This window comes from Staurois parvus, unplaced genomic scaffold, assembly GCF_062004578.1.
Source record: "Staurois parvus isolate SC_StPar_1 unplaced genomic scaffold, SC_StPar_1.0 ptg000191l, whole genome shotgun sequence".
Lineage (NCBI taxonomy): Eukaryota > Metazoa > Chordata > Amphibia > Anura > Ranidae > Staurois > Staurois parvus.
In genome coordinates, this window is record NW_028317987.1 from 2,699,150 (window position 1) to 2,711,888 (window position 12,739).

Here is a 12,739-nt window from a genome sequence, read left to right on the forward strand (position 1 = left end):
CCCGGTCCCACACTTCATCCATGTCTTTGGGGACCTCTGATCTCCTTATGGACTGTTTCTTCCATGAGGAAGATCAGCCATGGAGTATATCTGAGGTGTATATCAGGGTGTGCTTCTTCCCCACGAGAGCTGGGATGTCCAGCTATATTCATCTAGAAGACATTTCCCACACTCAAGGCACTAATACACCTCCAGTGTTGTGTGGGACCCCTGATGTACAGGAAGAAAGGACTTCAGAGAGGAACATTTTCCTCACTCAGGACAGGAAAGTGGCTTCTCTCCCATGTGAGATCTCTGATGTCTGGAAAGATTGGACTTGTGTGAAAAACATTTCCCGCACTCAGGACAGGAATATGGCTTCTCCCCCGTGTGAGATCTCTGATGTTTGTAAAGATTGGACTTCACTGAAAACCATTTCCCGCACTCAGGACAGGAATACGGCTTCTCTCCCGTGTGAGATCTCTGATGTTTATAAAGACTGGACATCTGTGACAAACATTTCCCACACACAGGACAGGAATATGGCTTTTCCCCCGTATGAGATCTCTGATGTGTGTGAAGATGGGACTTCACTGAAAAACATTTCCCACACTCAGGACAGGAATACGGCTTTTCCCCTGTATGAGATCTCTGATGTGTGTGAAGATGGGACTTCACTGAAAAACATTTCCCACACTCAGGACAGGGATACGGCTTCTCCCCCGTGTGAGATCTCTGATGTGTGTGAAGATCGGACTTCGCTGAAAAACATTTCCCACACTCAGGACAGGAATACGGCTTCTCCCCCGTGTAAGATTTCTGATGTTTATAAAGACTGGACTTCTGTGAAAAATATTTCCCACACTCAGGACAGGCATATGGCTTCTCCCCCGTATGAGATCTCTGATGTATGTGAAGATGGGACTTCACTGAAAAACATTTCCCGCACTCAGGACAAGAATATGGCTTCTCACCCATGTGGGATCTCTGATGTTTGTAAAGATTGGACTTTTGTGAAAAACATTTCCCGCACTCAAGACAGGAATACGGCTTCTCCCCTGTGTGAGATCTGTTATGCACAGTAAGCTCTGATTTACACCTTAAACCCTTTCCACACTCAGTACAGGAGAGCCTCTTCCCTGTTGCAAGGCCGGCCCGGTCCCGCACAGTCTGAGGTTCCTCAGGATATGAGGAATCCGATGGTCCATCTACACTGAGTGGTGCCGGATGGACATTGGAGGGAGCCGGGTTTTCTCCTGGACTATACTGTGTGATGTCCTCATCTTCTACTTTCCAGTCTGGAGACAAAGTGAGACAATCCTCGGAGGTTTTCCTCATCTCCCGGCCATGGACTAAAATACAAAGACAAAGAGGATTACTAGACAGGAGCTGATTGGTTCCCCCAAATCAGGACTCCACCCACATCAGGCAGCTTGGGCTCTGAGGAGCTTACAATTCCACCCTCAAGGGAACTAGGAAATGGCTCCTCTGATCTCCTACCAGGTCATTTCTTTATTCATGGACCTTAGTCAGAGAGTGAGGAAACAACCAGAACTGTCTTTTATAGGAGGGACAGTGATGAGGGGATTATAGGACGAGGGTCCCCACCCCCCCTATCACTCATCGCCATCTTCCCAACACAAGAAGTACTGCACTTCCTTATTTAGTCCATGATTTAGTCATGAAGAACAGCGGGGCTGAGCCCCACCAGAGGTCAGAGAGTGAGGATGGGGGGAGAACAACCAAGATGAAGACTGGACTGATCCTGAAGACCACCATCATTGGGGTATTGACTCCTCCCTCATTATCACTTTCTGTTTAAGGGTCCAAAGTTGGAGGATGTTATCACATTATTATCACCATGTAAAAGTCTGTGCTCCAATCACATCATCCGATATAAAATGTCCAGCTGGGAGGAAATGGGGGAACAAAAGAGAATCCATATTATGTGTATATATAGCAGTGGGGGGAGGGGGGAGAGCAGAAGTCAGGACTATGCAATGTACAACATGGAGTATATAGTGCAGGGGTCAGGAGTATGTAATGTACAACATAGAGTATATAGAGCAGGGGTCAGGAGTATGTAATGTACAATATAAATTATATAGTGTAAAGATCAGGCCTCATAATATTGGTATTCAGTAATCAATTGTAATCGAAATGTTTACTGTAGACAAGTTGCAGAGATCCCACACCGCTGCCTCCCATCTCCTGAGACTGCACTCAGTGACTTGGGTCTGAGACTATACAGTTATATCCCTCCCCTGGCACAGGTGACAAATACTGGGAGAATTGCTATGTCACCTCCATGAGGCAGAAGATCAAAAGAACATGTCCAGGTGTCTAGGTCTAGTAACACTTATGGTGAAAATGAACATTTTGCTGCCAGCTGAACCCCAGAACCTCCATAAATCCAGTCTAGATACATAAATTGTGTCTGCAGCACAGAGAAGGAAGATTATCCGAGAGAAATCCAGGAATACAGGACGGGGAACACAGCTCAGGAAAGTGACCAGGGGATTACAGGCTGATATCACCCAGTCCCCGCCCTACTCTGGACCAATCAGTGAGCAGTATGGGTGGAGGAATGGATTTAGTGTTCATGACCCACCTGTGCTGATCTCTGTAGGAGTGTCCTCCTCTATAAATGTCCCCGTTATTCCATCCTCCTCCATAGACTGCTGATCATCCCTCACATACGCCTCTTCTTCTTCTGCTTTCACCTCAAATTCTATATCGATTGGATCTCCACTCTAAATCAAGGAAATGAGAGAAAATATCATCTGTAAAATGTAAGATTTATGATTGTGACATCACACACAAAATCCACACATTGTCTCCCTTCACAGAAGCAGATCACATGTGATATGTGGGTACATTTCCCCTAAATACCGCATGCCATCCTGGAACTGTCCATTTCCTATCCCGTGTTGCGGTATTGACCACAAACACTGAACACGCTCAGTAAATACCGCATGAACAGGCGTTACATTCACAGAAGGAAATAAAGAATGAAATGCATGCGGTCATTAATTAGTGGTGGAGACATGCGGCATTCAGGAAATGTGTACTGCTTGGTAAAGAGTGGGCGGCCGCTGGCATCCTTAACAACCAGTAAACAACATGGTTGTTAGGGAGCGAGCGGCCGCCACGTCCTAACCAATCGATAAATCTAAAAAAAAAAGATTTACCGGCAACAAAATATTAAGAAAATGGCGTGGGGTCCCCCTCCCGGGTCTGGTAGGGATTTTGAGGGGGACCCCTTGTCAAAATGAAAGAAATAGAGACCAGAAACCTATATGAGGATGCTGCTCAGCAGGTCAGGAAAGGGGGGCCAAGCAAGCACCCCCCCCTCCTGAAACATACCAGGCCACATGCCCTTAACATGGAGTGGATGCTCTGGGGCAGGGGGGGGGCTTTGCTCCCCCAGAGCACCTTGTCCATGTTGATGGGGACAAGGGACTCTTCCCTACAACCCAGGCTAGTGGCTGTGGGGGTTTGCAGGCAGAGGACTTACAAAATGTAACAAGGGGGCCCTCAGATCCCTCACCCCATGTGAATGAGTATGGGGTACATGGTACCCCTAATTATTCACCCCAACAAAGTATTCTGTTAAATAGACAGCAGGCAGTTTTTGACAAGTCCTTTATTAAAAAAGGAAAACTAAAGCAAAATGCCCCCCCGGTGTAGATCCATCATCAACCACGATGCTCGCTGTCACCGCTGACTCGGAAAGAAAAGCTCCGCTCCCAATGAAGACTCCCCTCTGTCTGACAGCTCTGCTGCCTCCTGCCACTAAATATACTAAGGGACGGTGCCACTCGGTGATGTCACTGACCGGGGCATGTTGTATTGATGACGTCACTGACCGGGGCATGTTGTATTGATGACGTCACTGACCGGGGCATGTTGTATTGATGACGTCACTGACCGGGGCATGTTGTATTGGTGATGTCACTGACCGGGGCATGTTGTATTGGTGACGTCACTGACCGGGGCATGTTGTATTGATGACGTCACTGACCGGGGCATGTTGTATTGGTGACGTCACTGACCGGGGCATGTTGTATTGGTGACGTCACTGACCGGGGCATGTTGTATTGGTGACGTCACTGACCGGGGCATGTTGTATTGGTGACGTCACTGACCGGGGCATGTTGTATTGGTGACGTCACAAGACGGCAAGGCCACCCAGTGATGTCACAGGGTAGTAGCGTTCCTTAGTTTATTTAGAAGTGGGAGGCGGCAGAGCTGTCAGATGGAAGGAGAGAAGCATTATTTTTTCTTTGAGTCAGCGATGACAGCGAGTATTGTGATTGGATCATCGATGGATCTACATCAGGGGGATATTGTTCTTTATTTTTGTTTTGTCAAAAATTACTTCCAGTGTTTTTTTAAACTACTTTTTTTGGTGAATGAATAGGGGTACTATGTACTCTATACTCATTCACATAGTGGGGGGGTCAGGATCTTGGGGTCTCCTTGTTATAGGTGGCTTCCAGATTCCAATAAGTCCCCACCCACAGCCCCCCACAACCAGTGTCCAGGGTTGTGGGGAAGGACCCTTGTCCCCATTGACATGGGGACAAGGTGCTTTTGGGAGGGCAGAGTGCCCCTGCCCTGAAGCACCCACCTCATGTTGAGGGTATGTGGCCTGGTATGGTTCAGGAGGAAGGTGGGCACTCACTAAGGGTCTGGTATTGATTTTGGAGGGGAACCCACTCCTTTATTTTTATTATTTTGGCATCAGGGTTCCTCTTTAAAACCCATACCAGACCTGTCACAGCTGTCAGCGGGGAACCTGGCGGCCATCCGCTCCTTGTTTACTGGTTGTTGAGGACACTGGCGGCTGCCCTCTCCTTAACAACAAGCTATTTACAAGTGTTGCTATGGACACCAGTGGTAAATTACCCGCAGGATTCACTACTAAAAAACAGAATGCAGCATCTTACTACATACTGGGATACGGGAAGATACCGCTTTGTGATTGGAGCCCATAGTCTCTACAAGTCCATGTTCTAGATTCCCCATCCCACCAACCTTGTAATAGTGAGGGATGGTGTGACCTTCCTGTGTGGAATCCCGGGAATACAGAGGACGGGGACATCTCTCTGGGGGGTTCCTGGTATTAGGTGGCTCCATCATCTCCTTGTGTCCTTCTGAAAACTCCTCCATCACTCCATACTCCTCATCCTCCTCTTTATACTCTTCTTTAACATCAATATTATCATCCCCGAGGATTCCACTCTGAAAGATATAATAAAACATTCATTGTAACAAACATGCTGTGTATAAATCACAACTACCAATAATTGTCATCATCTACCTGATGATGGTGAGGGATGGTGTGACCTTCCTGTGTGGAATCCCGGGAATACAGAGGACGGGGACATCTCTCTGGTGGGTTCCCATGACTGGATCCATCTGTAGGAAACACACACACTGACTGAATCCATTGTTTCTATGTGTTTATCAGATGATGGGGGATCTAGGTGGATCCTCCGTACTGCTCTCTCCTTTACAATAAAGTCTCCTCTTACCCGGTGATGTGAGGGGCGGCTGATTGTCCATCATGACGTCCTTGTAGAGATCCTTGTGTCCTTCTAAATACTCCCACTCCTCCATGGAGAAATAGACAGTGACACCCTGACACCTTATAGGAACCTGACACACACAATGATACAGTCACCATCCAGACACATCCCTTGTCTGTTACTGGAGAATGTCCCAGAATTCCCGGCACCGCTCACCTCTCCTGTCAGCAGCTCAGTGATCTCTCTGGTGACTTCTAGAATCTTCTTCTTCTTTCTCTCTTCTATCAGCGAGGGAGGTGGAGGCAATGTGATGTCATATGATCTCCAGACTTCACAGGAGGAAAACTCTACATCTGAACACAAATAGTCACATCAAATGATATTCCCAGAATCCTCCTCACCTCTCCATTCAGGTCTCCATTTTATTAAAGCCCCACTGGGTGTGAATAGAAAATAACATCTTATTACCTCCTCTGCTGCCACTTCCACCAATGTCTCTTCTATACTTCCTGTCTGTACCTGACATCACTTCCTGTCTGTACCTGACATCACTTCCTGTCTTCCATAGAGACTTCCTCTCTGGGTAGAAGTGAGATCCCCACCTTGTGGAGCTCAGAGGAACTGCAGCCCCGAGAAGCGTCTGGTAGTGTGACCCCGGCCTTGTGCTGGGTGTGTATGGACTGTAGATCCTTATAGAGGGGTCACCTCCACTCCCACCAAGGGGGACAGAAATATATGACTGCTCGGGGGAGGGGTTTTGGCTCCTCTGATTTTGCAGTAAATGTGATTGCATTAGTCCCGTTGATTTTCGTATTTCCATGTAATAAAAGGTGTCACATGATGTCGGGTTCCCCTTTCTCTCCTCCCTGAGTGTGTATTTAGAGGCGGAGCTCCTGCTGGAATGGAGGTTGGAGGCGGAGTCTAGGAGGGAGACTGACAGAACCCGCAGCAGACTTGCAGGAGTGAGCGAGGAGGATCCGGTTCCTTTACCATCGGAGATGAGGAGAGTGTGAAGGATGTTTCTGACTCTGGGAGCTGAAAAGCTGGGAGTCCTATTGGTGTGGTGAGAGGGAAGCACTACTAGGGGGCGCCCTCACCATCCCGTGTACAAGAGGTGGAAGAAGGCGGGGCTACACTACAGCTGACACAGTTTGGAGGGCGGAGCACTTTCACACCTTATCAACTTTTCACTGATTGGTGGATTTTTGGAGTAAAATAAGTGGATTGAAGTAGATGCAAAGTGGAAGTGGTAGACTTGCAGAGAACACTATACTGAGCACACAATATTGTCTGTCTCCAGGGATTTGCACAGGATTTGAGATGATTTCCTATAGCAGCAAATCTGATGAGATGAATGAAGTGGGTGTAAAGTGGAAGCAGTGGATGTGCAGGGAGCAGCATCTTGAGCACAAAGCACTTTATGTTGTGGATGGATTTGCACACGGTTCAGTTTCCTTCATTTATTGATAAACCCCATAAGACCAATGAAGTGGGTGTAAAGTGGAAGCAGTGGATGTGCAGAGAATAGGATTTGGAGCCCCGAGCTCTTTATCTCTGAATGTCTCCACATATTTGTAGTGTATTTGTGATGATTTCTGTGCACACACAATAGGACAGCGCTGTGACACATAATGCTCTTCTAGATGACAGGGAATCCTTCCCTTTGTTACAGCAGCAGTCCGCTAGAAGGTTTTTGTAGGTTTGGAGTTGTTACACATAGCGCGGGTTTTATCCATTTATAGTGATGACATCATTGCCCAAATCTGGGGGTCACCAGCCATTTCCACCCTTTACTCCCAGCTGGGGGGCTTTGTATCCATATACCAGATGTTCTACAGGACTAAATCTGCAATCAATGTTACTGCAAAATCAAAGGGGCCAAAACCCCTCCCCCGAGCAGTCATATATTTCTGTCCCCCTTGGTGGGAGTGGAGGTGACCCCTCTATAAGGATCTACAGTCCATACACACCCAGCACAAGGCCGGGGTCACACTACCAGACGCTTCTCGGGGCTGCAGTTCCTCTGAGCTCCACAAGGTGGGGATCTCACTTCTACCCAGACAAGAAGTCTCTATGGAAGACAGACAGGAAGTGATGTCAGGTACAGACAGGAAGTGATGTCAGGTACAGACCGGAAGTAGAGAGGAGACGGTGGAAGTGGTAGCAGAGGAGGTAATTATTATTATACAGGATTTATGGCGCCAACAGTTTTCTCAGCACTTTACAATATAATGGAAGACAATACAGCAACAATACAGTTGAATACAAGAGGGAAAGGAGGGCCCTGATCCTTGGAGCTTACAATCTAGGAGGGAATAAGGTTTTTTTTTTCTATTTACACCCAGTAACCCCCTGTCATGTGTGTCCTCTTCCTCCATCATCATGTCCATCCTCTTCCTCCATAGTCACGTCCGTCCTCTTCCTCCATAGTCACGTCTGTCCTCTTCCTCTATAGTCACATCTGTCCTCTTCCTCCATTGTCACGTCCGTCCTCTTCCTCCATAGTCACGTCCGTCCTCTTCCTCCATCGTCACATTTGTCCTCTTCCTCCATAGTCACGTCCCTCCTCTTCCTCCATAGTCACGTCCCTCCTCTTCCTCCATAGTCACGTCCGTCCTCTTCCTCCATAGTCACGTCCCTCCTCTTCCTCCATAGTCACGTCCGTCCTCTTCCTCCATAGTCACGTCCGTCCTCTTCCTCCATAGTCACGTCCGTCCTCTTCCTCCATAGTCACGTCCGTCCTCTTCCTCCATAGTCACGTCCCTCCTCTTCCTCCATAGTCACGTCCGTCCTCTTCCTCCATAGTCACGTCCGTCCTCTTCCTCCATAGTCACGTCCGTCCTCTTCCTCTATAGTCACGTCCGTCCTCTTCCTCCATAGTCACGTCCGTCCTCTTCCTCCATCATCATGTCCGTCCTCTTCCACCATAGTCACGTCCGTCCTCTTCCTCCATCATCATGTCCGTCCTCTTCCACCATAGTCATGTCTGTCCTCTTCCTCCATAGTCACGTCTGTCCTCTTCCTCCATAGTCACGTCCGTCCTCTTCCTCCATAGTCATGTCCGTCCTCTTCCTCCATAGTCACTGTGATGTCTTTTATCTCCAGCAGATGATGATACACACATATATAGTGTGGGAACCCAGATGAACCCCTTCAGGGGCAGAACATTCCCCCACTTCCGGGGCCGGAACATTCTCCTCATTGTGGAGATAAATTCTAGTAATATGGTCCTCTAAACAAACAGCACTGACAATAAATAGACAAGACAAGGACCATCCTGACCATACATGGCCTACAAAGGGCAATGATGACACTACACAGGCAGCCAATGGGCAATCATTACACTATGCAGCCAACACAATGATGGAGTGCCGGGGTCAGGAGTATGGAGCATAGAGCCCCTTACATTGCTGCTCAGGAGGAAGGAAACATTCCCCAGCCGGCCATGAAGAATATGTTCCATCATTGGTGTCAGAGGGAGGGAAATACTGAGGAGTCTGAGGGAAGTAGAGGAGCTGAGGGGTCTCTCAGGGGGTACTACAGATAAGGAACTTTGGGGCCCCGGAAGGGTAGTGGAGCTTGGGGCCTTAAGGAGGAAGAGTAGTTGAAGGACTCTGGGCCCTTGGTGGGCACTCTTCTTAGAGGACGTCTGTTTTTGCAGCATTGCCTAAAAGGTAGTCAGGGGTCAGTGATTTACATCTTCAGGAGACACTCCAATACCTCCCATGACACAGGCTCTGGCAGTGCCCGGTGCTGGAATTCAGAGCCCCAGGAACCCACCACCACCCTGTACAATGTCCTGGATTCCAGAGAATTCTTGGCAACCAAGAGAAACCCCCATTGTCTTCCTACCCACACTGGGCTGCCATTGGAGGGAAGAGAACAAACTCCTCCCCCACAGCTCTCTACTCCACCAGCACCATCCTCCTGCTATCCCATCCAATCCCTTCTCTTACTGCAGAGAGTGACAGTGACATCACTCCTGTCAGTCAACAGGCTGCTGGAGATTGGAGCCTTGCAGCTGGAGTTCTGCCAATTATGCTGATTAACAGGAAACTCCGGCCAATAGCCATCAAGTTCCCCTTCCTGGACCTCATGATGACCCGACATTGACCTCACAGCACTGCCTCAGAGCAAACAAGTCATAGGAAGGATCAGATTTATCATTCCTTGTCTGCAGATCTAATACTCATCAAAACCAGTTCAGAGACCAAACAAACCCAACAGAGAAAAGGGGATTTCTGATCTGGATGGACAAGAGGGTCCCGGGACCTCAAATATGCATCAAACACTAAACAGTCCAAACTAAATGTGTTTCCAGGAGGACAGAAGTCCTGAACTGGTTCCCACCCGGCCTATTGTACAATGATGGCGGACAGGACCTCTCTCCTTCTGGAAGGACGTTGTATGATGTCATCCCACTCTTGCTGTGCAGGTGGAGGGGGACGCAGCATGGGGATTGGTGGGGAGCTCAACGCATCCCTGATCAGGGAAAAGATCCAATGATGTTGTCTCTTTACCATGTGATCAGCTGTATCCAATCACAGCTGATCACATGTTAACAAAAGCTGGTTATTGGGATTTCCTGTCCTCAGCGCTGTCACTGTCTGAGGAAAGGAAAACTGATAACCGGCTTTCCTGTGACAGGGGACATTTACTGTGATTATTAGTGCCCACCAGTGCAGCCCCATCAGTGCAGCCCCATCAGTGCAGCCCAATCAGTGCCCATCAGTGCAGCATATCAGTGCAGCCCCATCATTGCATCCCCATCAGTGCAGCCCAATCAGTGCAGCATATCAGTGCCCATCATTGCAGCCCCATCAGTGCAGCCCCATCAGTGCAGCATATCAGTGCCCATCATTGCATCCCCATCAGTGCAGCATATCAGTGCACATTAGTGCTGCAAATCAGTGCCACCTATCAGTGCCTGTTCATCAATGCAGCTTCATCAATGCCCATCAGTGAAAGAGAAAAATGTTTTTTTTGCAAAATGTTATAACAAATGAAGAAAAAAGTTTTTTACTTCAAAATTATTGTTCTTTTTTTGTTTGTTTATCAATAAATTAAATCTCCCCTTCCCTCCCCCCCAGTGGTGAATAAATACCGCACCACCAAAAGAAATCTCTGTCTAAAAAAATGTTACAAATGTCATTTGGGTTCCGTGTTGCATGACCACGCAAGGCCACGGGAGGAAACGGAGGTGACACCGGGTTAGGACAGGAAGGGGAAGTGGGCTCGGAGATATGGAGACACACAGTATAAATAAGACCATCTACCACCAGCAGCCAATCCTCTTACAGCCCCCTAGAGGAGGGGAAATGCGTCAGTGACAGCTGCGGTGATGTAATTCCCGAATGGTGAGACTCATGTGGATGGGACACTTTCGGTCGGACATTTTGCTTGTATATTATATACAAATGTGAGTGTATATGGTTTGCTGTAAAGGAAGTTTGTAATAAATGGAATGACACCATGTGGGTGATTGTTGTTATCTCCTCCCTGCATACATCATGAGATGAACCATCACTTGTATGATATATTGGGGGGGGAATTGTACACAATCATCCAGGAGAACTACAAGCTCCAGACTAACCAGGACCATGACACAGCACATAGGACTCTTATTCCAGTGTAAGAGTCCACATCCTGTGGTGGGGAGGGGGAGCACTGGAGGGGTTACACTCGAGGGGTAGCACTGAGGGGGAGCACTGGAGGGGGAGCACTGGAGGGGTAGCACTGAGGGGGAGCACTGGAGGGGGAGCAGTGAGGGGGAGTACTGGAGGGGAGCACTTTGATGAAAGGAGGAGCACAAGGCACTTTATTCCGCACGGTCGGTTGGCGCAGTGTGATTGGAGAGGCACAAGGCACTTTATTCCGCACGGTCGGTTGGCGCAGTGTGATTGGAGAGGCACAAGGCACTTTATTCCGCACGGTCGGTTGGCGCAGTGTGATTGGAGGAGCACAAGGCACATTATTCCGCACGGTCGGTTGGCGCAGTGTGATTGGAGGAGCACAAGGCACATTATTCCGCACGGTCGGTTGGCGCAGTGTGATTGGAGAGGCACAAGGCACTTTATTCCGCACGGTCGGTTGGCGCAGTGTGATTGGAGGAGCACAAGGCACATTATTCCGCACGGTCGGTTGGCGCAGTGTGATTGGAGAGGCACAAGGCACTTTATTCCGCACGGTCGGTTGGCGCAGTGTGATTGGAGAGGCACAAGGCACTTTATTCCGCACGGTCGGTTGGCGCAGTGTGATTGGAGAGGCACAAGCACATCAACTGATATAAAAGAACTATTAATATCGATTTTATTTTTCTATTCAGTATTTATGAGGGATTTATATTGAATTTGGATGGATTTTCATGCAGTTGGACACGTTGGAATGGGACACAATTTTTGCCCAGACTAGGCAGAGCCTAGAATAGTACTGTATATGACCGCATAATTGTCATCCAAACTGCGACAGCACTGACATCTGAAAAGTGTTCTGGTCAGGAAGGGGGTGGAAGTGTCCGGTATTGAGGTGGTTAGATGTCCAGCAACCCTCCTATTCCCCCCTCACATCCACATCCTATTATTGTGTGACCAATACCATCCAAATACACTCACTGGCCACCCTATCAGGTCCACCTGTTCAATTGCTGGGTAACACAAACTGCTAATCAGCCAATCACATGGCAGCAACTCAATGCATTTAGGCATCTAGATGTGGTGAAGATGACTTGCTGAAGTTCAAACTGAGCAACAAAATGGGGAAGAAAGGGGATTTAAGTGACTTTGAATATGGTGTAGTTGTTGGTGCCAGGCAGGCTGGTCTGGGTATTTCAAAAACTGCTGACCTCCTGGGATTTTCACACCCAACCATCTCTAGGGTTTCCAGTGAATGGTCCAAAAAAAGGAAAATATCCAGTGAGCGGCAGTTGTGTGGAGGAAAATGCCTTGTTGATGTCAGAGGAGAATGGGCAGATTGGTTGCTGTGCCATTCAGATCGTGGGGTCAGAATTTGGCATAGACAACATGAAAGCATGGATCCATCCTGCCTTGTATTCATGGTTCAGGCTGGTGGTGTCATGGTGGGGGGGATTTTCTTGGCCCTAGCAAGGTGGACCTAATAAAGTGGCCGGTGAGTGTAATTCATTTAACTTTCATTTCCCAAAGTTATCCGTCTACAAGGAGACCTGTATAGATCACATGATGGCACCAATGAGGATGGAGGAGGACCGG

The 12,739-nt window shown here is 48.3% G+C and overlaps 1 protein-coding gene across 1 annotated transcript in view; it reads right to left on the bottom strand.

Annotated features, from left to right (window-relative positions):
- Nucleotides 1-12,739, bottom strand: part of LOC149461864 (uncharacterized) — a 309,357-nt gene that overhangs the window by 22,164 nt on the left and 274,454 nt on the right. Inside the window, 1 exon segment of the mRNA XM_089677653.1 lies at nt 516-1,078. Coding sequence (XP_089533779.1) covers nt 516-1,078 — 563 coding nt within the window.